Source organism: Gavia stellata, chromosome 8 (genome assembly GCF_030936135.1).
Source record: "Gavia stellata isolate bGavSte3 chromosome 8, bGavSte3.hap2, whole genome shotgun sequence".
NCBI lineage: Eukaryota > Metazoa > Chordata > Aves > Gaviiformes > Gaviidae > Gavia > Gavia stellata.
The window spans coordinates 23,618,056-23,645,378 of NC_082601.1; the positions used below are offsets into that span (position 1 = coordinate 23,618,056).

A 27,323-nucleotide genomic window follows, 5' to 3' on the forward strand; every position below is an offset into this window, starting at 1 on the left:
GGAAGATAACTCCTTTTCTCCTAGGGAGAGACAGAAAAGGGAAAGATGGAGTGGGGCACACAGACAGTATTATCAGAAGCTATATTCTTGGTCATTTATTATATTCAGCCTCTATTTTAGATTATGCTGCAACTAATAAAAGGCAGGAAAGCTACTGGCCTGAAGCCAGGAACACAGATAAGCAAAGAAACTATTTGTGTTTTAATGCCAATGTCCAAATATAATGGAAGCAATATACTGTTTTTATATAGAGCTGACCATAGTGCATCTTGTAACATAGGTGTAATTAAGAAAAACTGTCACCAGAATTTGCCAGGTGGAGATTTGCCTTATATGCAGGGTCCTTCAGCACAGAGAAGGTGATTGTAGAACTGTGCACCATTACAGTTATTTTAGCAATTCATTGTCGGTATAGTCTTTTGTGCATTCTTTGATTTTGGATTATATGGTCTGAACATTAAAACAGGGGTTAAGATTTTTGCTTATAAGGCAGACTTGTGCAACGTGAAATCATTTACAGCCAGTTGTCAGACTGTTGTCTTTTGTCAACCTACAGTACCTATGGAAAATGCAATGTTTTTAGATACTGAAATATGTTTGCATCACAATGCACAGAACTTCACAAGCAAAGCAAGACTCCACAGTAAGCAGACAATAAATACTGAGGGCAGAAGGCTGCTTGAGGGAGTTTAGCACTGAGAGGTTCTATGTTTTCAAAGATACTTATTAACAGATCATTTAACAAAATTTTAGTAATTTTTCTAATTAAAACATATACACTGAATAAATAAAATTAAATTCCATAATTAGTCAGTAATTAAACAAACTAGAAATAAACATTATCTACTTGATCTAAAAGTTTAAATCCAGTAATTGGAAGACAGTATCATATTACCAAGGTAAATATTCTGCAGTTCCTGAACTAGATGTATATAATAGAAAAATGGGTAAGAATTCCCATCATTCCCGTGTCCTTCAGTTAGTTTCATGGACAACAGCTCATCCTGACATTAAAATCAAATCATCTAACTAGAATGACTGATTTTATGTTTTTGCATCTTGTTGATTGCAAAGTTATGATTATCTCACAAAATTCAGTTATTAAGGATAACTGATCCTTTAATTAAGTTGAGTCTGTTGCAGTACTGGTTTTGCTGCTAGAAAAGAGCATATTTGAAATACTCAGTTATCACCTGCAAAATTTTCAAAGGGCATTTCTTGAAAAAAAGTGTCATTTTAGCACTACTGATAATTGCTTGGTATTTTTGCATATGCTAAAGATTACCTTTAGTATCAGTGTTTCCTGAATAAAATTTTGGTAAAGCCTTGAATTTGGGGTATATAGACAAGCTTCCTGGAGTTTAGAAGTTTATCTGAGCAATTGGTACTACCCAAAGTCTTAGTGAACCCTCCATTCTCCTGAGACTCCCCTGAACACAGAATTATTTTTAAGAGAAAACTAATAACCTGATACATAGCTACAAAATTACCATGAGGGTTATGGCAGACTCATTAGCATTGATCTACCTTCCAGAACCATTTATTTTCTTTTCAAAACATGGTAAATTGAGACTTGGTTTGGGGTTTTACATTTTTCCCCCCTTTCAGAATGGAGTGATGACATGGAGCTTCTCTGTTTCAAAACCTCTTATTTATTTTTTACTGCCTCCTGCTATGTTACATTTGACTTTAATTTCTCTTTCACAGGGAGGAGAGCACTATGGGGAACAACAAGTGACTTATTTTTCCCCATCTGTTTTCTGTGGTTGGCTAACGAGATTTCTAACGATGAAATTCAGGGCAAGAGGTCTTACCAGGAAGTTCAGAGAGTGTGAAGTCCAGCTCCTGTGAACTATTCTGACCTCCTACAAATCACAGGTTGTAGGCCTTTAATCAGTAATTCCCATATCAGTTCAGAAATTGTGCCTCAGGTAGACCGAAAAAAAATGGCAATTATAGAATTTAGATGATAGAATATTCCTCCTACCCTAGATACATTGTTCCAAATTGTAATGAATCAAATTTTTTGAAGTACCTAATTAATATTTTTAATTTATCTACCTTCAACTTTTGATCATTGGATTTTATGCTTTTATCTGGTAACTAAAGGATTCTCTACTATCAACTGTTTTCCTTCTATATAGATATTTATAATTATGACCAAGATAACTCATTATCTTTTCTATGAAGCTAAATGGAGAGTCTGCATATCAAAAAGGTAGATTGTAAGGAATAAAATGTTCGTTCTTCCATCCAAAATGAAAGAACCCACCTCACAAAATTGACTACACAGAGGAGGATCACCCTTTACACCCTTACACAGGGCTATAACCAAGCTAAAACCTTGAATAGCTCAAGGTTGGGCTTGTCACTGCTAGCGCAAACTGTCACCATATTCATTATATTCCAACAGAGTCCAGCAGGCTCAGTGCAGAGGCAGAGCAAGTTCACATTTATTCCTGCAAAATACAATATAAAACTATCCTATGTTAGGACTTCTTTGAGATATATGTGCTCACATAAATTTTCACAATTCCATCTGAACAATAAAGTATTTTTTAGTCTTGTAAAGATTTGGAATAAAACTGACTTTTGTAAGGATAACAGGTCACTTTCTTTCCAGTAGTTCTTTTGGCCATTTCACTCATTTGTATGGTTCGGTGCAGGACTGGGACAAAATTACCAGCAGCTGACAGCCCTTCTTTGCCTCAATTCTTTTCTACACTTGCAGTCAGGGAGATGCCATTATGAAGAGGAAAGACAATTCATCAGATTGATCAGAAAGACAAAACAACAGATCCTATTTCCACCTAACACAGAAACCTGTACAAGGAGATTTTTTAAAAGCAAGCAACCAACCATGATTACAGTTAGCAATATAACCAGAAGAGCCTTTCTGAAAGGAAAGGAAAAAGTGCCAATGAAAAGGAAACAGTATATGTAACTATAGATACACCACATCAGTGGAAACTAGCTAGAAACATAGCGCTTTCCTATAAAATATGAGAAAAATGTCAAAACTCTTAAATATATATGGAAACTGGATTTCAAGCAGAAAAACAGAAGTCTTGCTGGCAGCTTCCCAGCTTTCCAGACTGCTGCTGCTTTATTAACTGAGTCCTATTGAGCTATTTTTGCAAAATGACAAGCACGTTGCTCCTATAATTAATAATAAAATATAAGTAAGTATATACTGCAAGGATATTTCCAAGAATATTGTTTCATACCAGGTAAAAAAATCCCTGGAAGGTAAACATGAGTTTATAACAGTATATAACGCCTTCTTCCACTACCACTGTCATCTATATCAATCATCTATACAATTGGAAATCTAGGGATGTCAAATGATGGTATATCAATTAATTATGTAAATGTTACTGATTAACCAGATTATTCCACATTAGTTTTAGGGCATTCAGTTTTGCTTTGTATAACCAAGATATCTTATCTCTGGCAAGAGATGGTTTGTTTAGACATAGTTTCATTTGACAACTCATCAAATGGCTCTTGATGGCTAGACTGTCTCATTTTCCTCTTTCTCTGCCTGGCTGTAGCAGTGGTCTACCAGCAGATCTAGCTTCATCCACTGCCAGGTTCAACTGGGTATTCAGACCTGGATTGAGGAGCTAGTCCAGTTTCTGAGAGACACACAAAATGGGTAGCAGAGAGAAACCACTGCAGCCTGTGGTTCCATATATATTTCCTGACATATTTGATTTGGGTGTACTTTCTTCTGTATTTGGAACACACAGATTCCTGCACCGCCAAACAAATACTCATGCGTCAGAGATGCTTGGACTATGTTATTAATTTTTCATGCTCCTCGACTCAAAGGTACAAGCATAGATACTCTCACAAAACAAGCTTATCTGCTCATTGTGACTTAATGGATTTTTATCAAAAAGTTTTACAATGAAAAAGACTCACGGCCGAGGTACCCATGCAATATGCAACCCTATCTGTATATAGGCAGGTGCTCTCTGGATAATTCAGAATGACATGGAAGGACAATGAAGTGAAGAAAAGCAAAAAGGCAGGCAACTTTCACAGTTCTCCATTCCAGAAACTGCTGCTCTCTGAGATAAATACTGCTTTGGAGTGCCATGATCGCTTTACAATTCCAAAGCAAACCAATGATCAATAGTTGTAGGAAAGTCTTACATTGTAAGTTAAATGTACTATAGGACATTAAAGGAAACATACAGAGAGCAAGGCAGGTACTACTTTTTAGACTGCCATTTCCAAGTATTAAGATTCTTCTTCAAGTGGAGGTTTAATGAAACTCCAATTACAAAAACTCTACCAACATATTACAATAAACTCATCCTGTAATATAAAATTCAGGCACCAAAAAAGACAGAAACAAAAGTTTTCTAGAACATGCCCTAGGGTGATAATTTCTGACACTGACTAACCTACCAAATTCTAGGGTATCTATAAAACTGTAACTTGATGCAATTCAATAAAATGTAGCTTTTTATTTGGCAGTCAGATGGACTCTAGAATCATAGAATCATAGAATCATTTAGGTTGGAAAAGTCCCTTAGATCATCAAGTCCAACTGCAAACCTAGCACTGCCAAGTCCACCACTAAACCATGTCCCTAAGCGCCACATTTACACGTCTTTTAAATACCTCCAGGGATGGTGACTCAACCACTTCCCTGGACAGCCTGTTCCAATGCTTGATAACCCTTTCAGTGGAGAAATTTTTCCTAATATCCAATCTAAACCTCCCCTGGCACAACTTGAGGCCATTTACTCTCATCCTATCACCTGTTACTTGGGAAAAGAGAACGACACCCACCTCGCTACAACCTCCTTTCAAGTAGTTGTAGAGAGTGATAAGGTCTCCCCTGAGCCTCCTCTTCTCCAGACTAAACAACCCCAGTTCCCTCAGCTGCTCCTCATAAGGCTTGTTTTCTAGACCCTTCATCAGCTTTGTTGCCCTTCTCTGGACACGCTCCAGCACCTCAATGTCCTTCTTGTAGCGAGGGGCCCAAAACTGAACACAGTATTCGAGGTGTGGCCTCACCAGTGCCGAGTACAGGGGGATGATCACGTCCCTAGTGCTGCTGGCCACACTATTTCTCATACAAGCCAGGATGCTATTGGCCTTCTTGGCCACCTGGGCACACTGCCAAGTCATATTCAGCCGGCTGTCGACCACGACCCCCAGGTCCTTTTCCACCAGGCCAGGCAGCTTTTCAGCCACTCTTCCCCAAGCCTGTAGCATTGCATGGCGTTGTTGTGACCCAAGTGCAGGGCTACTGTACTTCCTCTGCATTTGAGGCTGTCTCATATCTCTAATACACAAGAAATTGAAGTCTGACCTTAGTTATACACTCCAAATATTAACTTAAGCAAATTGAGTTACTTCAGAGTTTATGGATATAAGCTCCTTAAAGATGACTTCACAAGCAATCAAACTACCAAAACAAAATATGAAGAAAGAAAAAGAAGAAATGTTAAGTGAAGTCATATATTCCAACAGTTCCTTGACTGTAGGTCAGTATTACACTTTTTTAACTTTTACACATCTTACTATGTATCTAGTTTTTGGTGGTGTTTTGTTTTTTTTTTTTTTAATGTATAACTAGGTTCCACAGCCTTTTCTAGCAAAATATTTCCCTTGGCTCATGTAAGTTTTTTGGTAGTAGAAATTTTCCACTTTTTGTTGATCTAGGGATGCTGCAGTAATACAGTTATTTGAAAAGGAAAATTGGACGGCTTTGCATTGTATACTATATTTGCATACCTGAGGTTTTTTAACTGATTCATTCCTGTGAAGAGTAGCTAAAGGAAGGAACTCTGCCTATCTCCTTTGAGTTTAGACAACTTTTAGAACGAAAGAATTAACACACAGCAGTGCAGGTACATAGACATGCAAACACACATGCACATGGCCAGCTGGTGCTAGCTACTTTGTAGGAGATAGACATGCATTCTGAGGTCCAAATTTTTCAAAACAGCCTTTGATGCTGTGTAATCAAAAATCTTATAATAGGCTACACACCAACAGGTGTACATAAAATGGCAGGTTTTACCCCAGGCCATAGGTAATTTAAGATATCTAAAAGCTAGCATTTAAGCCTACAGTTTGTCATGATCCAAAATTTATGGATTAACTTTAACACCTTTAAAAAGTTATCTATAAACATAGAACATGCTAAATCTATTATTTTTGCCAAATGTCAAATTGTCTTTTATTTTTGACTATTAAATTACACATCTAATAATAGCCTAATAAATCACCTCCAATGGCATAAGCAACTGTAAAAATGCACAGGTAGCTGGCTTTCACAATTAGAGAGTTCTATTCCTCTTCCTGGAAGCACAAAGTTTTTTCTTTAATGCATATCCTCCTGACTGATAGATACTACATAAATAGCTTAGAAATGGCATAATTCTGCAGACTGAAGGTTTTTCTGAAGAGGAAGTGCCTTGACTACTGATTGTGTGTGTGTGACAGTGTATGCAGATATATACATCTATACATGTACTGCAGTATATATACTGTAGAATCCACACTTTGCTACAGTTGTTCTTCAACCAACTTCTATGGAGACAGGAGTTCAAGCAGTATTCTAGCCAACTGTCTTCTTAGACTTTCAAGTGAGATTTCTAAAGAAGGGTCCTAGTTCAGAATGCCATGCTCCATTACTGTCTTTACAACCCTACAACCTTAAGAAACTGGCTTGGAGATGCCACTGTTCACTCTCTTACCCCTGTCCACAGTTCTTGCTGATGTTGTAAGTAATTTTATGAAATTGCAGCATTTGTAAGCAATAGACTATCAGAAGCTTGAATGTTTACATTCAAAGTTAAACGGCAGCCACAGAATGTAACTATTAGAGCTGTTATGAAGTGCTAATTAACAAAAAAATTAAGGGCATTCTCCCTGAAGGTACGTTTGGGCTTTTTTTGCTTTTTTTTCTCAATTGTATTGAGAAAGACATCTTAAGATTGTTGGTCCAAAGACAACATAGTTATTTAAGATGTTTTTTGATTACTGCCAAAGTTATAAGATAAATGATATAAGTTGGATTTCAGCATGCATTTTACTGTGCCACAGTTTTTTTGATACATTGAAGTGCAGCTGCATTTTTCCTCTGAAATAAAGGCATAGAGGAGTTCTATGAATACTGTCCATATTTCAAAGACTTATAAATCCAGTATGTCTATTATTTATGTAATAAGATTTTTTCCCAACTATTCACCTCAAACTTGACTTAGAAACTGAAAGTTAAACATTTTTTTTGCATATAAATTAACTAGCAGGGCAGCTTCACATGCCATCATTTTGTTTGCACTGATGGAACTGACTGTTCTTCTAAATGGAAGGCAGTAATTAATTTCTGATGCCTTAAAAGTATAATAAAATCCAACTAATGCTTATTCAAAGATGTATCTACACTGGAAAATTATTGTATAACGAGATATGGTAAAAGCCAAATACCCAAGTACTACTCTGCACAACTGCCTTTCAGGTGGTTTTAGTGTATATTTAAGTATGGGTTAGCTTCTGCCAGTTTGAGAGGACTCATCCTTGTATTCTATTTGTAGTAAAAGTAAAAAAGCCAGCCAGAACTTATAAACATTTGCCATGTTGCTTACCGATAGACTTATCATCAGTTGCCTAAGCAGTTTTCAAGCTGTTGGGATCCAGTTTTGCCAGCTCCCTGGAGCTCTTCCCTTAAAACTGTCTTGTTCCATGATGCTTACCAAAACTTGACAGTGCTTCAGTCACCGATACACTGAAATCACTATCTATCATAATAGTCAATATTGTCTTGGTTTCTTTAATACTAAACTGCCTACCTCTATCCAACCTATTTTATACTCTGATTATAGGACCTGTCAGTGAAGAACCATGTTTTTCTTTTTATAGCCCATTGTACAGCAAATTCCTTGTTCCTCACTAGGGCCCCCATTTATATCAGTAATACAACAAAATAATAAGAAAGCTTTTCACTGAGTACAGTAGGTAAGGTCCGAAGTATCGACTTCAACTGAGTTCTGTGACTGAAGGTCTAAGGGGATCAGGCCTACATTTTTACAGTAAAAGTGTCTGTATATCAGCCGAAAGATGAAATTATGAATACTTTTGCTTTGCTTGAAATAATCACACTTTCTGGATGAGATTTTTCATTAACATTCCACAAGTCAATGTTGTTTATTACAGTGTTATCACACACATGCAGCCATTTGTTATTGAATAAACAAAATGAAAAATCTTTTCTGTTTCACTGGGTCAAAAAGCACTGGCAAAGATGTGCTGCAATTCATTACTATGTTACTGGAAATCTAGCTTTCATAAACATGAAGCTTCCTTTCTGGATAATCAAATCACATTGAATTTGATGTCAGAGAGCTTATCTAATTACTTTTCATTGACTTGAATATAAGTTTATGTTTCTTAGCTGTTGTTGTAAGTCTTACAATAGTGTTTTTCATTAAAGGTTGGCAAAAATATTTAACCATATCTTGACTGGACTCCTGCACAGTTCTGGTTGCTGGGATATTCTGCTAAAACGTTTTAATTCTTCAGAACAGTTTTGTGTACGAGAAGCCCTAATCCACTATCTTTATGCAGCTGGACACAGGATTGAAAAAAACCCCAAGAATTAACAGAATAGTCCTAATTGTACGCATTCATATTCTCTATGGCTTCACTCAATGAAATGTTGGTGAAAGTTGATACAACTAACATATTCAATTTTACAGTAAGGATAAGATGAGAATGAGCACATGGACAGAAGAACTTCCGTGACCTCCTGCCTCTTGTTTCTGATTCCTAACTTCCTCCTCTATCATGGTAATGTGTCAGCAGGGATATGCGGTGAACTGTAATAGAATACTGATCCAGTTCTTCCCATGATCACACAACCAGTCCAATTAAGAGAGGAATATGGGTGAGAATGGGTGTCCACAGTGAGACCTACTTTAGCAAGGAGAGTCAATGAAAGAAATGTTTATGTAAACCATATCCCAAGTTAAAATGACGTATCTTAAAGTAACTTGGGGGATTCTGTAAAAGGGATCTGCACTTGTTCAATTAAAACTGAATTAAGTTTTAATTAGAAGTTTACTTAGTTAAAAATACTGTTTAGTGCAAACAAGGCTTACAAATAAAAGATAAGGAAAAGATTACTTGGATAAAATCACAGTTTTTACATTGGCAGTCAGTCAGAGAACAGTGTTTAAGAGAGAACTGCAACACTGTGATTCTAAAATAAAAAAAATTTATATCACAGTTTCCTGATCGTATGAGAAGTATAACACACTATAGTGAACCTGACATCTAAATGTGTGGCAGGAGAAATTCAAAACACAAAGTTAAAAAAATCCAGTAAAAGTAGTGTCTTTTATAGTATTGATTCTACAGATCACTTTACCTCTTCAGTCCAGAAACAGAATCTCATAACGTGATCCTTTTCCAAACAAAACACGTATCCAAGTAAAAGACAGTTGTGCTATATTTGACCAGTTTTTAGGGGGACTGTTGACTTTGAATGTGTCCATTTATGTGTGTCTACTTGAGATGTGTTAGAACTTCTTTTTTAGAACTGTTGAACATCCATAATTGACTGCTAAAGTCATTATACTTCTTGGTGTTCATTTTAGCTACAAAATTAAACCCCAAAGTAATATCCCTTGGTCACCAAAAACCAGTGTCACTTTGAGAGAAATAATAATTTCTTGATTTTATACTCACTTACTTATCTCCTATCTCTTTGACAACTGTTAAAATAGCTATATTTTAAATGACTATGCCCAAGGCTTCAAGTACAAAAGCTTTTTTGTGGCAGGCATTATACATACGTTATTAACATCGTCTCTGACTCACATAGTTAATCATCTTGTTAAGAGTATCCAATTTGTCATTATCTTGTTCAGCATTTCTTTGTATTTTCTATACCGTATTAACAAAGGTATATAAAAAACTTTTCTCTCTTCAACTCATTATCCATGGATAATTTCTTTGCTCTGGAGTGGTCTAGCGTGGTGTTCTGGAAGTTGCTTGAGACATATGCAATATATGTAGTATGTTCCTGCATCAGTATGTTCTAGCACCATCATTTTGGCAGGTCCTTCAGTACAAAATCAGTTCTGATTTATACCTAACACCTTTATTCTGCGGCCTCAGAAATTTCTTCCTCCACACTTCCCCAGTCTCCTGACACCTAGTTTCACAGATCTGGTTGTCTTTCTGTTATTTGCTTTGGACAGTTTCTTTCCACTTCAAGCTAAATAGGGAATAAAGTATTTCTCCTTAAATGCTTATCATTTCTCTGTTCCTGTTGTTACTGTTACTATTGCAAGCTTGCACATTTTAGAACCTTCTATTTACCTTTTAAGTAATTTCAGAATATCACAATATTTTTGTTCTTATTTTAGAACATTCAGAAAATCAGAACTTCTTTCTTGCATTCAAATGCAAAGCAACAGCATAGAGAACCTACCTGTAACTTTTAAAAACTCAGAACACCAAGGTCTGATTAGTATTATGAAAGAAGTCCTTTAAAAAGGGAAATGCACTACAGTACAGTACAGAGATCTTTGGTGTACTGATGACAGAATCTGCAGATTCCCTTTTAGCTCTCTAGGGAGTCCTATGAATTTCAGATGCAGTAGTCCATGGTTCAATTTCTTGCTGGAATAGATTCTTCACAAGTAGGGATAATCCTTCATTTGATGTTTACTCACTTGGATACATTTCTGTATTCCATATGGGCCACATCAGGCTTTGCAATGCTTATTTATTCTTGCCAGAATGCACTCCTGCATTAGCTGATTTTATTACACTTATATGTTTGAAATGGCACTTTTATTCTATTATGTTCTTTCCATTAGCTTAAAATAACTTTTCAAAACAATTTCCTCTAAGCCAATACTTCTCATGCTTGTAACAGTTACATTTTTACCATTTTTAGTTTGAAGAGAATGCATTCAGTAGTTTGTGAGGATCAGGGTTTCAAATATATACAGATACAGCTGTTTTTATGAAATATTTAGCAATTACAATAGTTTCTTATTTCCATTCAAATTTGTTATTCTTTTCCCCTCCTAATTACAAATAAGTAATATATAATAACTCCTCAAACACCACTTTCAAAAATTTTTTGTTTTGAAATTCCTCCTGAAGTTTGTCTCTCTCTGGTTCTGTTAAAGTTATAAGGTATTTAGAGCATCTTTTGACTTGCCTCACTATCTGAATCTATTAAATAAAACTAATAATAACCTCAATATCTTTATTATATGATTTATGCATAAGTTAATATACATACTATATGCATGTATCAATATATTACATTACATAATTGTACTTTATATAATCATAAATATATTGCGGTATAATATCTCAATTAAAATGTATCTTAATTATATAAAATAGATGTTAACTTTGTAATTTTAAATCTATAAAAGCTATATAACTAACTAAGATTTCAAAAGAATATGCTGTTCTCGAGGTAAATACAGCACAGTGTAGCATAATATATAACATGACATTATATGATCTCATGGTCAGTATAACATTTAACAATAATGCAGTTTAAGGAAACAGATTATTGAGCCTAAAAGACAGCAGATGAAGATGGGAGAAATAGAAAAATTAGCTTTATGCAAACCTTATGCTGTACCACCTGCCAGCTCATGTCATGTACTCTTCAGCCATCAGTGAGTCTCCTGTGAACAATGGAAGATTCAAAATAAATCCAAATTGGAATAAGCCACAGTTTTTACATTAAAAATTGCTTAGTCTTCCTTAATTATTATATTTTGGGTTATCCACTATTACTGAAGTGACAAATTTAGTATTGGTTAAGAACCTTCTAAAAGCATTTCCAACATTTACTTAGCAGACACTGAATCAGAAATTTCAATTGCTACAGTACCATATAAAAAGTCTATTTAAAATGTATTTCAGTCCAATGCCTGCCATAGCAATTTCTCATCTCTCAGCTTCCTAGTACCAGCACTATTCTTCACAGTGCAGACACAATTCAAATACACAAACAGTCACATCAGCATTCTGTTGAGTCCTACATGTTTCAGCGAACAAAACAAGGTGATTTGACAATCCCAGATATAGCTTAATCTTTTTGGATAAATAAAAAGTCAGTAAATTAAAACATTTCCTTTCATTTTACACAATATTGTGGAATTTATTTTAATACAATGAACTCCAGTATCTAATTGATTGGTTTCCAACAGTAGTTTAGAGACAGATTTTCAAAGGCATGAAAGCTTATTAAGAATGCATCTAATTGATTTTCAGAAAGAGTTGAGGACTTGATCCTGCATTCACTGCAGTCAGCAGTAAAATTTCCTTCGATTTAAATAAGAACGGATTCATATCTGCAGAGACTAGCTGCTATTTATGCCTTTCACATTATCCTTTCCATAGCTAGAGATCTCTTCCCATTTTTTTTTTTGCACAAATAAACTACACACTTGATGTGAAGTGAAAATGCCAAGAGCATATATTCATGTCAAAACAAAAGAGGAAAAAAATACTGATTTTGTACATACAATCAGTATAATTTACTTTATATTATAAAAAAATAACAAGCCACATTTGCAAAGAAAGGTAACAAAATTTTTAACACCGAAGATGGGTGAACACACTGCAACTGCCACTCAGTTTTATGGTGCCTCTCTTCACTGAAGTCAATGGGATTATTTATGAGTAAAACAACCAAAATGTTGAATACATAGTTTAGTTTCTAGGTATTTAGAAGTAAGTAAGTTTACTCAAACAAGTTTGAGCAATTATACATAGAATTATTGCTTTACCGCTGCAAAAGTGAGAAAATGTTATCAAATATTCAGTTCTATCAAGTGATCAAATATGTTATCGAGAAATGAAACACTGTGATCTTACTCTGTTTTATTTAGTAAAGAAATGCAACTGAATATTTAAAATGTATTACTATCTAGGGAGTAACTGGCTTTTAAGAGAACTGTCACACTGAGATATGCAAAGATCAAAAGGTGGAGATAGTGTTAGCATTCCAAATTCATCTAGATGAAACAACAGGATAATTAGGTGTAAAAAATTCACAGCCTTATGTTCAACACAGTAAAGGATCAATTTCATCTAAAGGCAAGTGGAGTGTACACCATATCATCTGATCCAAAGTAGTGACCTTCTTGATTCAAATGCAAAATGCCTATTCCTATTGCAGATGGAATTTACCAGGACAAAATGTTCAATAGAAAGATTACATTTCCAGTGGGGCAGAAAGGTATTTGTCAGCGTCTCATTACAGCTTTGATACAAACATCTTGGATTTCAATTAGCTTTGAGATAGAAAGGCAATAACCCAGCATTGAGACTACAGACAGATCTTTGTTTCTTACACCATTATATGTGGATTTTTGTTTCATTCGCAATAAGATATTGTAAGATTTCAAAAAGAAAAGAAACAGAAGGAAATAACATTCCAGTCATTTTAATGTCAGACTTATCACTTAGTGATGTCTGTCTGATAACTTTGCACTAGGAGGCGAGGGTGACATCATTTAAAGCATAAATGAAAAGTGCTGAATTCCTTGAACCGTAAGTGTCCCATCAGTTCTTCTACCCTCACTGTCCCACCTCCTGTTATTAACATACCGTATCCACTCTGATGCTTTTGATCCTTTTCTATGAAAAGTAATTTGCCTTCTCAATGGAAATAAATATGAAATTTGCTTTAGTATATTTCAGGAGTTCAAACAATGGCCCATAGAAATTTCCACCCTATAGAGGTCATCTTTTAACTTTACAAGTTTAGAATTTGCAGTCTTAAAATGTTTACTTCAAATATTTTTTGATATTTTTGATATTTAAGAAAACTACTATGTTCTTCTGAGTTGATCATGGAACTAGGAGTTAGAAGGGCAATTTTTAACTGTCACTTGAATATCCGTGACTGATTTTGAGTTAATTCCTCTAGAACTCTAGATAATATTTGTCACCCTTACTTTATACCTGTGTTATGAGGGTAACTCTGTCAGCTTATGAAATGTAGCAGGAGGAAAAGCTCAGAAATCATGCAGGTAGGATTCAGTTGTTGATCACTTTGTTAGTAAAGATATTATAATCTATGCCATGCAGATACGATTTTAATAACACTCAAAATTATATATGGCGCCTTCCATTCAAAAAGCTTCCTTTCAAATATCAATTCACATAGCTTTAGCTGTAAGAAATATTGTTACTGAAATAAATATGGTTAATTTGACACATTAAGAAACTGAGACTAAGGGAAAATAAAGATATGTCTGTAACCTAGGAACGAGTGGCAAAAACTACTGGTGGCAAAACACCACTTTTCCTCCTTTGATATCAAGATGAAAAAGACATTACTTAAGTCACTTGCCCCCACAATTTCAGAGCAAGGACACAAGCTGGGAAAATGGTCCCTTTTAAGATGAATTGTTCTGTGTACTAGCCACAAGTTTCTTTCTCTCACAGAAAGAAATTCTACAAAATGCTTGATTTATCAGTAAACATAAAAATTATAAACATAAAACTAAAAAAACTAATGGATATGTATTTTTTACTTCATCTTGAACTCTAAATGGCTGTTGTAAAGATATCACAACAGTTGGTCAGTAACTGTCTGTGGACTTATACAATGAATTAAGCAAGCATCTACAATGGATTTTTTTCCTCACTCCTGAATTGCAGACACCTTTAGGGTAATGAATAGCAAGAAAAGATATAATACTTTATAGTGAAATGAAAAATAAGTTTCCTGATTAATGAGAGTATTGCTTAAATATCACATACTTCCACTGACTTTAAAAAGAGTTGTAAGTACATTTGCTCCTACATACATATCTGTAAATATGTGTTGGAACTTGCTAGCATTACTAGCATACACAATACTAACAAAAACAATGTTGCTTAATTTTTGTCATATTGCTATAAAAAATTAGATTTAACAAGTTAGACCCTGCTTTGTATACGTAATACAGAACAAAAACTGCAAAATCATTTTTTCAAGAATATCTGAACATATTATATTTCCTGTAAAATAAATGCAAGTTCCCAGCTATAAGCATATATTTAATATTTTATTATAATGAAATGAAATTTAAATTTTATAAAAATAATTTTCTGCAAGTACAATGTAGTTGAAGAACTGAATTTTTTCAACTTGTTTATTTTTTGCAGAGAAGCAGTCTGATTGTAAACTACTAAAGCTGCATAAGAGTCTGCACTGCTGTTTCGCGGAAGGTGTTGCATGAGAACGACATCATTTTTTTTTCTTCTTCCTGTACTCACAGCATCATAGGAACACAGACTTGGAAAGGACATCCAAAGATCTAGTCCAACTTGCTTTAGCAGAATCAGTGTACTTTAACATAAAATAGCTGTCTAATCGTCTCTTAAAAATATCCAGATAGAAGAGATTCCAGTAACAAATTTAACAAAACAAAAACACAAACTGCTTTCTCCGAGATAAACAGGCTCAGACATGTATACACATACATACCAGCAAAATATACCTTATTTTGCAGGAAATTGTACACTTCTCTCAGCCTTTAAAAAACTGAAAGCAGCAGCTGTTTAAATTTCTAACATTATATAATATGTGCGTTTCATTGTCTTACAGTTTTCTTGAGTCTTAAAAACATGTGTCATGGGAAAGATGTACACTTACTTAAGTCTATACAAGTTCACACATATATATTCCATTTACAAGCCTTACAGAAGGCCTTTTGCAGTTTTTTCTCTTTTTCTGTCTTAATATAGATGCAGTAATGTAATCAAGGGCATTGAATGATGTACCACTCAAACCTAAACGCATGACTTTGGATCAAAATGTTTTTTTTTAAAAACAAACTACTTGCAGAGATCAGACTATTTCACAAGAAAACATAATCCAAAACACTTGTCAAATAGGTTAAATAACAGGATATTAATGTGGTCAAATTTTGTTCAAGCAAAGTAGAAAGATCAAATTTATCCTGATTTTAAAAAACCCAACAAACAGGTTAAGACAATATGATGTGTTTGTCTAGAAAACCAATCTATAAATAAAACAAAGGAAATCCTGTTTGTTTGGAGTATACAAAATTAAACTAACATTAGCTCTAAACTAGCAAGTAGATGGGTTTAGCTATCCAAATCATGTCTACTAACATTTTATGTGGTTTGAATTTAAAACATTTTTCTATTATTTTTTTCATACGAATGCACACAAATTTTGCAGATTCTTAGTGACTGATTTTAACATTTTTGAAATGCAACAAAAATCTGAATCAAATTCAAATATAGTTTAGTCGCAACAGTCTTCATTGACAGCCAATCAGATTTTCAAAATAGAAGTTTTCTTGCATAAAAGCTGTTGCAAGATCCACAGGAAATCCCCTTAAAAAACATTCCAAATGATATAAGGCTTAAACACCACTGTTAGCACATTACCTCTGTGAACAAGGAGGATGAAGCTCTATCATACGCTGGTAAATATTCAGCCAGTGAAGGGCTACTTCCAGTTTGCACCAGGTCTCTACAGATTTGTTTGGGACATGGAACACATTCCCTGTTATCTTGTCCCTTCTCACTGCATTTGCTCTGCCACATGTGATATGTTCCAGTAGGGTGCTTACTATAAACCAGATGGCTGCAGTAATTGTTACAGGAGATTTACTATGCCATCTCCTTTCTGCTCAGGTGTTTTGTATACATGGCCTAGGAGCTTGGGTTCTGCTAGTAATAAATACATTTCCAACTATCTACTGCCTTACAATGTACGTTAAAAGTAAAGTTTTATTTAAGTTAAAAAGTAGGAGATATTCTGAGACAAATTTTATATTAAAACTTGCTGTTTATGTGTTTGCTCTATAGTTTAATTCCATTTAATTTTTCAGACCTTCTGCCAACACATTAGCAAGTTTCTTATTAAAGACCCAAAAAAGGAACAAACCCTATCTTGACTTACGCTGCTGTTATGACTCCACAGCAGTAGTCTTTGCTGAATAGAACTGACAGATGCTGTGAGTCAGTGACTCAACTAATTCTCAAAAGAATGTGAAAACATGAAAAGTTAACTGTTACAGTTAACAGTTACAGACGAACAACTATTACTTTGTGGTAAGAATAGAAGAACAGAACCTAGAAATCGTAAATTCTAATCCCTGTGGTCTAACTTAGTCTTTTTAACTCTCTTATTTCATTTGTAAATAATTATGAAGTACTTGATATGGGTAATTCTTTAACATTTCAAGAATGAGATAATTTGATGTCACTGGATGAAAAGTGCATTCATTTTTAGTAAAACTTACTATCTTAGTGTGCCTTTGTTCATATTAATTCTAGTTTAAAATACACTTTAGGATTATATATGATACCCCTTTTACCTACATACAGAAAAATAATTTAATTCGTAATCAAAAGTTAAAAAAAGCCCCTGAAAAAAGTGAACACTTTCTCTCTCCTTATTTATCCTATTATCATTTTGGCTAATAACGCTAACATAATACAGACAAAAGGAACTCTGTTATCATCTTAACCAATATTCAAACATATCCTCCCTTTGATCAATACACAAAAATTCCATAAAGGTTAATGGAAGATACGTGCACAAACTGAGGGTAGAATATAGCCTGGCATACAACATAGTTGAAAATAGTTCCTTTTGGCTGATCTTTTGGCAGTTTTCGTACTCTTAAAACCATTAGAACTAGTGCAGGTCTTGGTGCATTATAGGGTCCCTTAAGAAGCTCCCATTATCTCCTCTCTTCTTAACCACATAATAGAAAAAAATGAGAGTACTGTACACAGACCACACCGAGGAAGAACTTGCCTTGGATTTTTTCAACTGGTAAACCTATTTTCTGTAATGCTTAGTAGTGAATCACTCTTAAGTGCTGGACCATTCGCTAGTGTATGTATTTTGTGCCAAAGGCTACCAGATTGCAAAAGTGTTCTCATCTCAGAAAGGACCCATCATTCACCATCACCTTATTTTGACACAACAGAAAAAAAAAAGTCCATCTAGCAGGAATAGGAAAGGGGGGAGAAGGACAGAGAGAAACCTGTATTAGCAATGCAGCAAATTTTCTAAGGGAAAAGCACAGACTATTAAATGATACTAGAAAAGTTTTACCTTTATTTTATGGGATGAGATCTTCCTGATTATTTCAATTCCAGTAAGTCTGTAAGATGGACTTTTAATTTTCCAGAAATATGAGAAAAAAAGAAAATTAAAATGGAGCCTTAATGGAGAAAGGTAGGCCAGCTGCCTTTTCCCGGTCTCTCGTACTGCTAGAGACTGCTAGAGACAGCACAGCAGTGGCAGTTGCTTGAGAAGGCAGCTACCCTCTCCAGCATAGATCTTGGGCTCATGCTCCAGATCAAATCGCTGCTCTCTGGCAGCACAATGAGGTGACAAAGCAAGGTGAGGGCTCACTTGCCTTTGCTATCTACCCTTCTTCTGATTCAGGCAGCATGGAAGTCTAATGTTCTCCAAAAGCCAAAAGTAGAGGCTCTTCTGAATTGAATGATATCTTCTTGTGTTTAGTCTGGATTCCTGCCCATCTGCAGCAGAGACCTGATTTATCTTTATCATTCCTTTACATGTCTCAAAATAACTTCTCAGTAATACACTAATTCTGTTGCATGAGCACAATCCCTGTTAAAGCTGGTGTTCACATCTTAACCCAGCTGTGTTCATCCTAGACCCAATGCATAGGATGGGTGCATAAAATCCCCTACAAGCTGTTTTCCCGTTCCTAGATACAGAAAGGGTCCACGTCACAGTATAACTTCTCCACATTCTTAGAGACCGTTATAAAATTGGGGTTCACTATACCAAAAGATACTGTCACTAGGAAGCTAAAGCTAGAAGAAAACACTCTTGTAAACATCTACAACCAGTATGCTTTCTCAAACCTGTCCTCCCACCATATACATACCTCATGAGCCTTCCAGCTGATGAAAAATGTATCAGATTTTTTAAATTTAAACTGCTATTACTTGTGAGATCAATGACTGATTAAAAAAAAAAACCACAAATGTATTTGTATAGCGTTAGCATTCTGTCAGTGTTTGTCACTGCTAAACTGACGCAGATAGAGCTATTTGAAAACTATAATTTACAAAGAAAAAGGGGATGTCAGTACTGCAAAAATTAGCTATTGTAGTTACTGTGTTCTAAAATGAAACACTAATGTAAAAAAAAAAAATGGGTGACCTTCAGCAGATATATATATATATAGGTTCAGGACCAAGAAATACACTTCAGTGTTGAAGATCAATTACCAAAAATCAATTGGCTAAATTTGTTACAAATGTGAAATATCTGGCTCCTACAGTCATAGTTTTAAACGTAAACTTGAAAAATATTACTGGAAAGCTTCAAATACAAAATTAGTATTTTATGGTCAAACAAGAAGCATATGTAAAATACAGACATAAAACACATATTCCTGTTCTCAAGTGCACACATTATTGTAAGGGATATTAGAAAATTCTGGCAAATTCAAAGAATTCAGCTGTTTGTGGAAGTTCGTTATTATCATCTTCATATTTCCACCTCTGAAGAAAAATGCAACCCCTTCTCTTGCACATCATACAATTTTCTTCCACAGTTTCACTTGTAGTTTTTCTGAATGGTAACATCCATACTCTTATGAAATGCATGGGGGTTATTCAGTGATCAGAAGCCACCTAGACAACAGACAGTTTTTCTGATTTTTCTTAAGGTATAGTATGAATTCTGACTCACATGAAAGACTACAGAGGAGTAAATAATCAACACTGATTCCTGCAGCAATTTTTCTCCTGGGAGCTAGCCCAGCAAAGTACCAACCAAACTGTTCAGTTTATGGTACGTAACTGGATTGCAGCCTGACAGACCTTGACTGCAAAAACAATCTTTTTTCCAGTGCTGGTCAGCAGGAGTTCAAAAGATATACTCACCAGACATAAATGTTTGTAGATCCAGTGATTTTAAATAAATTATTCCCATTTGTAATAGCAGAAAAATTAACCCTCTCTGGAGCTGACAGTTATTGCCTCTAAAAACTTCATTTCACAGAGTGTTGTGAATACATGCTCCACTTGAACTATACGAGTTGCCCATGATAATTCTGCTTTGGTAAGCAGAGTTTTGGACGATCAGCAGCCTGAGGAATCAAGCACTTCATTGAGATAGCAGTCAGTTGCACTAGCTCAGCAGCTAGGAAAAAAAGGTAGAAAAACTTGATATATGTTTCCACAGGATACAAGTGGCAATATACTTACTAATTTAGGATGAATGGGGAACAGCAAAGTCACCCACTGCGGGTTGGTACTTGTATCAAAATGAACTGCGTAACTTCATGGCCGCGTGACGTTCATTGATGCAGTCTGGGTTTGGCACAGCTTTACCCCATTCAGCACGCACAATGAAGCAGCCTGCTAATGCGTAATGCCGCATCAACCTGACAACCTAACTCCACTTGCTGACATCCATGCAAAGCAGATTTAGCAAGGGTAATTTTGTCACTAGCCTGACACTCACAGCAAATCAGGCTTTTATATATTTTACCCTCAGGTCACTGAAGTGATTATGGCTACCAGCCCGTCTAGCCGACGATTAAAGTCATACAGTTCAATAAACGTCCGCATCAGGCTGATTCGTTTCACTGCTGGCTGCTGCCACGGCGGTGGCCGGCGTGGATCCTCGCTCCCCGGGAAGCCGAACTGAAGGAGAAAGCAAAGACCCGCACAGGCGTCCCGTCCGGGCCTGCTCTCCTCAGGACCGCCCGCTGCCTTGGGTGCGAGGCGCAGCGAGGCCCCCTGTGAGGCGACGCCGCGAGACCCTGTCACGTCCACTGCCCGCGCGCTCCCGCCACCGCGCGAGCCACAGCCGCCGCCGCCAGCTAACCAAAGCAGAGCGCGCATGCGCAGGCACCCGCTCGCCCGCCCCCTGGCACGTGGTGGCGCTCGCTTCCCGGACCCCGAGGCCGCTGGTCGCTGCCGAGGTGCGCTTCCCCCCACCCCCAAAGACTACAGTTCCCATCATGCAACGCGCGGACGCGCCACGCTCACGCCGTAGGGCTTCTGGGGACGAGGCCCGCCCGGCGGGGCGCGTTGCATGTTGGGCGTCGTTGTTCTCAAAGAAGCTTCACCAGCGTCCCACGGGAGGGGTTCGGTGTTAGGCCTCTGGAAGCACCCCATCCCCGCGTCGCTTCATGCTAGTCCCCTGCCTGAATTCCTTTCAGATCGCTCCCCCTGACGGTGCGAAAGAGTGGGGCGTTGGTGTCTGGGCGCACCGTGATCCTCTACAAGCCTCCGTGTCCTTCCGCAGTTCCTGTAAGTTCCTACGCATCCCGCAACGCTTTCGGAGCTGGTTTGGTCCTCGGCGGCCGCCGTAGGCTGCTGCCTGTCAGCTGCCGGCGCCTTTGTGGAGCGGCGGAAGCGGAGCGGGGTGCTGTGGCCGAGGGGCGGTTGAAGCAGAAGGAGGTCCCGCTGCCAGGTGCGCGGGGGTCCCGCGGCGGCCGAGCTGTGCCTGGGGCTGCTGCCCCTCCGGCTTTGCGCCGCTGCCTCCCGGTGGGGACCCTCCTTCTTTCGGCCTCGCCCTGTCGAGTGTGGGGCGCGGCAGCAGGGTGGGGCCGGGGGGCGGCCCGCGCCGGGGCTCGGTCCTCAATAAGTCAATAAGCGGGAGGGGGTACGGGTGGGTCCCGGGGTGGGTGAGGTTGGCAGTGTTGCCTTCTCCCGGGCCTCAGGGTGTGAGTACGCTGCCAGGCTCCCTCCCCGGTACGGCGCGTGTGGGAACTGGCTCCTGGCGGCCCTTGGTTCGTGCCCCTGTCACCGTAAGGTGGGGTGGCGCGGCTTGTGCCGCTTTGCTTGCCTGGCTCGGCGTTAGAGAGGCGGGTGGGGGCGGGAATCCATGGTGTGGTGGCAACGCGCCTTCCTAGTGCTGTTTTAAAGCGACACGGGAATGCTATTTTAAAATACTGACAGTAGGCTTTTTATTTATTTATTATTACTTAAATGTTTGCAGACAACATGGAGGGGTACGTACATTTACCCCAACATACATACCACTAAGTATATTGGGGTGGATGTATGAGGCTTGCGTCATTTTGCATCCTTTTCTGTGCTTAGATGTGCTATGCAAACACTTGTAGGTATTCTTAATTTTTAATTAGTGAATAGTTACATTACTTATGCTTAATCTGGTGTCATTGTTATCAAGCTTAGTGTAAAAGCATTTGTAGATCCCTCATCTGTTGTAGAACCACTTCTGCACTTTCTTTACTTTGATTTGCTTAAAACCAGTAAAATTAAACTTCTATTCACTCAGCCCATTCCCACAGTTTTTCATACCTGTGTTCTAAATATTTGTTAAGTTCTGAAGTGGATTTTTTTCACCTTTTGTTTATTGTTGAGCTTCTTGTCTGTATTTAATTGAGTTAGTTATGTAGCAAAACTTTGTGTATGATAATGCACATATTTTACAGGGTTTTTTGGCCATCACACTTGTACTTACTTAACTTTGCCTTGCAATTTATAGTAATCTTACTAAATCTTCTAATAAGTCTGTATTTTGAATCCTACAACTGTGTGTAGAAGGTTATGTAATTTACGTACTGCTAAGTTAAGCATGCCAATATTTAAGCTGTTGAAGTGAAAGGTAAAAGATAGATACTGTGTTGGTACGCTCGTTGCTGTTTTCAGTCTCATAATTGGCTCTGTAACCATACAGAATCCTATGGCAAGATCAGATAGCACCATCTTTGATGCCTAACATTTCTTTCAAAGTAGTTCCTTCAAACAGCATCAGAACTACCTTAGGAATGGGTGCTGTCACCATATCATAGTTCTGTTTGTTTTATATCAATCCCTTTAGTATTGAGAATGTGTTAAGTGAAAGAAATGTGGAAATAGGGATGTGATTTTTTTAATTATTATTTTAAGACTTTTCACAGTCCTGGTTTTAGTAAGCTAGTGTAGTTTCTTTAATGATAGCTTATTTAAAGGAAAGCTGCTATCTTAAAAAAAACAAAACAAAAAACCCACACCACAAACAAACAAAACCAAAAAAAACCCCAACCAACAAAAAGCCCAAATCAAAAACAAACAGTGGTATGATTTCTGTTGATCAGTGTTTCAGCCATGTCTGACAAAAGTGAACTGAAGGCGGAGTTGGAGCGCAAGAAGCAACGATTAGCTCAAATCAGAGAGGAGAAGAAAAGAAAGGAGGAAGAAAGAAAGAAAAAAGAAGTAAGAAATAATTTTCTCTTTGAAATTTGATTGTTCGCATATGTAACTTGCCCAAAATTTAAGGGTAGGTTCACTTAGTCGGTGTGCTGATGCAAATGTAGCACTTTCGTTTTCTGATAAGGGCAAACACCCACTGTTTTCTTTAGAATTTTCCATATGGTAAGTTAGATTTTAATATTTAAAAAAAATTTTTTTTTTTTTAATATTTAAAAAAACTTGCATAAAGTTTGGATTTCTAAAACTTCTTGTGTGGGGGGACATCATTAACCAAATCACTGTGAAGTACTGCACAAAAGCTCTGCTTAATGAGTTGTGACAGTATTACTTTGAAACCGCACTTCAGAAATGAGTTCTCTAGGATGTCCATATGAATTGTCTGACTGTCAGTATTATTACTGTACAAACAATGTGCTACATTCTTCTACTCTTTGACTCATCTTTAGCCTCAGTTTTAAAATCAGAGCAACACTCAGGATGTATATGTTACTTGTGTGTTAGACTTGGTTTGTTAACAGTCTTCTGGATTTCTCTCTGGTAAAGTATGTGACAATCAGTGATTTATTACTATGTTTCTCTTGAATGCAGATTATACCTCATAAATGAAACTTTTGCTGGAATGTTTTTTTGTTTTGGGGTACTGTTTTAAGACTCTCTGTGTTTTGGTTATGATCTTGTAGGTGTTCTAAATTAGCGTATGACTGACGACTGGGCAGCTGCCAGCTACATGATTCAGACAAAAAGGAGAGGGAAATACCTCAAATCATCTTCTGATGATCTTGTAACAGTGTATTGCCTGTATCTAAGACTCCATGTGTGATGCAATTGCTTATCAGTTGAGAACTTGCTCTAAAATTTGGGAATTGCTTTTTTAAAAGGAATTGTGCAGGAGATTAGAAGCATAATGTGCAGTCATGTGAGGAGCAATTAGTCTTTAATCATGGCATAGGGATAGAATAGCTTGGTCTAGATTTGCTGTTTCTACTAAAGACTTGTATTTGTATCACCAATTAACATTTACAAAAATATTCACTTGCTAATGACTGAGTTGTGAACACCATATGCTATGAATTATTTCTGTAATTGAATGAGCAGTTAAATGTGTTTGGAAAGATATAGAGTGTTCAGCATCTTTCACAGTAGAGCTTGCGTTATTTCTAATTTGTGAGGATGGGGGTGTAGTTTTTATTCTTTTTGCGTGAAGTCTAGCAGATAATAACACAACTTAAAGAAAACTACTGCCCTGTAAACTTGACGTTCCTGCAAAGTTGGTTTTTTTAAGACTTTCTATTTTTTTGTGAAACCTTATGTTCAAAAGAAAGCCTTAGCACTAAAGAGCTTGTTGATGTTTTTGTTTTAAGAAATAGTTTAAAATGCACACATAGACAATCATCACTTTTACATCTTAAACATATTTTCTTAATTGCTACACACTTTAGAATGTGGTCTATCTAGCCAAGTGCCCTAATACTCTCTTGACCAAAGAGGCATGTCTCTTAATGTCATTCTAACCCTATAGTGTTTTCTTTGACACAGTTATTGTAATTGCAAAATCGAAACAATATGAGTGTGTCTTTAAAATACTTCTATACACAGGTATATAATCCTTTTTTTTTTCAGTATTTGCATTTTGCAGTGCTTAGCATTAGTGTAAAAAAAGTTTTCTTGTTCTTATGAAGTGTCAGTCATTTTGACAAATGAGAAGACAATTTTTGCATGTTATGTATGTCTTTTAAAGGCAGTACCAAATCTACAAAATTTTGTGATTCCTGGGTGCTGTTTACTTTATATACAGAAAGGACCATCAGAATTACTAGAGTCAAATATCTAACCTGTATGATGATAGGTTTCAGTAGCATAAAAAACCCCTATGAGATCTCAAAAAATAAACGAAACTGTTTTTAGTACCTGTTAAATGCTGTAACTTAATTATTGAATTATTTTTAGACTGATCAGAAGAAGGAAGTTCTTCCTGTACAAGAAGAATCTGATCTCGAAAAGAAGAGAAGAGAAGCTGAAGCATTACTTCAAAGCATGGGGTTGACACCTGAGTCTCCTGTTGGTAGGAATGTTAATATTAGTTTGAGATAAATGTTTGGGGGGTTTCTGTTTGGGTTTTTTTGGGGGGTGTGGTTTTGATTTTTTTGGTGATGGTGGTGGTGGGTTTTTTGTTTGTTTGGATTGTGGTATTTTATATAACTAGCATGAAAATTCTCTGGCCACTGTTTTTTGGGGTATACGTGTCTGGAGTTTGTACTATTTTTTTTCCTGCATGATCTTTGTTATAGATGTCAAGTTATGTGCTTCAGTACACGTTACTAGTGCTATTTTGTAAAAGCTATGTTTTACGCTTAGTGGATTATTTGGACTCTTCTAGGTAAAATATATAAACACCATGTATTTGTTGTTCTTTTTTTTTTCCCTATTTTCCCTGTACATTATTCTTCTGTTTTTTTTTCCTTTCTGTTTCAATGCCAAATTTTAATTCTGATATTTTTGTGCAGAGTTGGCTTATTTCCTTTCTGCATCTTTTAGATCCTAATTTTCCTTATTTCAAATACCCAACTGACTTTGATGGAGTAATAGCAAGGCTAAGTATAAAATTTAACTATCAAGGATGATGATCCATATATGTGCCACTCTTGGATTGATTGGCTATTGGTTGTTGCTTTCTGCTTTTACATAGCCACATCTCTCTGGAAGATGAAAGCAAAGAGTGTGACAATTCAACTCCCCTTTTTGTCTCTAGCTCTGAAATCTAAGGGATTTAAAACTTATTTTTCAGTTTGGCTCAATGATGAGGGTCTACTTCAATTGGGTTTGCAAATAAAAATAATAAAAGTTTGTTGTGGATATAGTATATCTGTGACTGCATCTTCATAATTGCTTTTGAATAGTCCTCAAGTGTTCAAAAGTGAATGTGGAATAAACACCATTATAGCTGCTCCCATTCCAACAGCCACAACAGTAATTTTTAGTAGTTTGAACCGTTCTCACAGTTTAGAGACTGCATTTGGGCTATGTTAGCACTAGCATACAGCATTTTAAGTAATCAGTTCTTACCTACTAGGGATTTTGTTTGGCAGACTAATAGTTGAACATTTTCTTGTGTGAGATTCTGCTAAGGCAGCTGATGGAACTCTTGCAGAAATGCGTATGGTGGTGGTTGTTAGTTTTTTAAATCTGTGAGAGAGAATCTAAAAACCACAGGTTAGTCAGTCCTCAAAGCAAGTCATTGCATAGATTTAGAGTAGCTGTTCATGAAATGCTCTTTGAGGTGCTGACGTGTAAGACCTGGGCACACCACTGAGTGTTGTGTTTAATTCGATTGAGCATCTACTTAACCACACCTTTCAACATACACAGATTCGCAGGGAATTCATTCTCTTCCCTTTCTGGATACCCAGCTCTCATCCGGATCCTAAATCAAGCTAAAATGCCCTACTCACCACCTCTCAGCAGCATGCCTGAGGCACAGGCTCAGTCTGCTGGCTGGATACTTGCAAAGTGTGATAGTACAGTGATCTTACCCCTGCACTGAAGCTAACTCATAGCTGACCAGCTTGGTGTGCAGATAGCTTGAGTTCATATTGTTGGTATAGCTGGATAGCTTGAGATTAGATTTCTTCATAGAAAATTGTATTAAAAATTCCAAAAGCAATTCCTGTCCTGTTAACTGCTAGAGAGAGGTAGCTCTCTTATGGGAGAGGGGACTTCAACAATGTAAGTATGCTTTTGATATTTGCCATTCTCCTTGTATAAGAAGCCATAAGTTAGTGAACCAAAACAACTTTCAAGAGGGTATTATAGTTTCATCCTCTCTTGGTGTAGGTGGAATTTTACTCGGTCATTTTGTAAGACGGTTGGTCTTTTAAATAGGTTTCACTTCACTAATGGGAAGACTTTCCTGAAAACAGTGTGCCCCACAAGAGGGCACTGTAGCATCAAAACTAAGCTACTGAATTCTTTTGGGCATGTTTACTGCCAGATAGCGCTGACTGACTTCTGTAAACGGTAACAAGATATGTTTCAAATGTCACCCCTTCAATTAAGAAAGGGTGACATTAAAATGTTATCGTTTCTGATAACGCTCAAAAATAATGTGGGAATAT

The 27,323-nt window shown here is 36.8% G+C and overlaps 1 protein-coding gene across 2 annotated transcripts in view; it reads left to right on the forward strand.

Moving 5' to 3' along the window:
• The first annotated feature begins 21,424 nt into the window (after positions 1 to 21,424).
• The window catches only part of DYNC1I2 (dynein cytoplasmic 1 intermediate chain 2), a 28,915-nt gene continuing 23,016 nt past the window's right edge, over positions 21,425 to 27,323 (forward strand). For both annotated transcript variants that reach the window (XM_059820061.1, XM_059820062.1), the window contains exons 1-3: positions 21,425 to 21,463; positions 23,097 to 23,214; positions 25,159 to 25,273. In XM_059820061.1, coding sequence (XP_059676044.1) covers positions 23,107 to 23,214; positions 25,159 to 25,273 — 223 coding nt within the window. In that variant the 5' untranslated portion in view covers positions 21,425 to 21,463; positions 23,097 to 23,106. The remainder of the gene's footprint in view (positions 21,464 to 23,096; positions 23,215 to 25,158; positions 25,274 to 27,323) is intronic.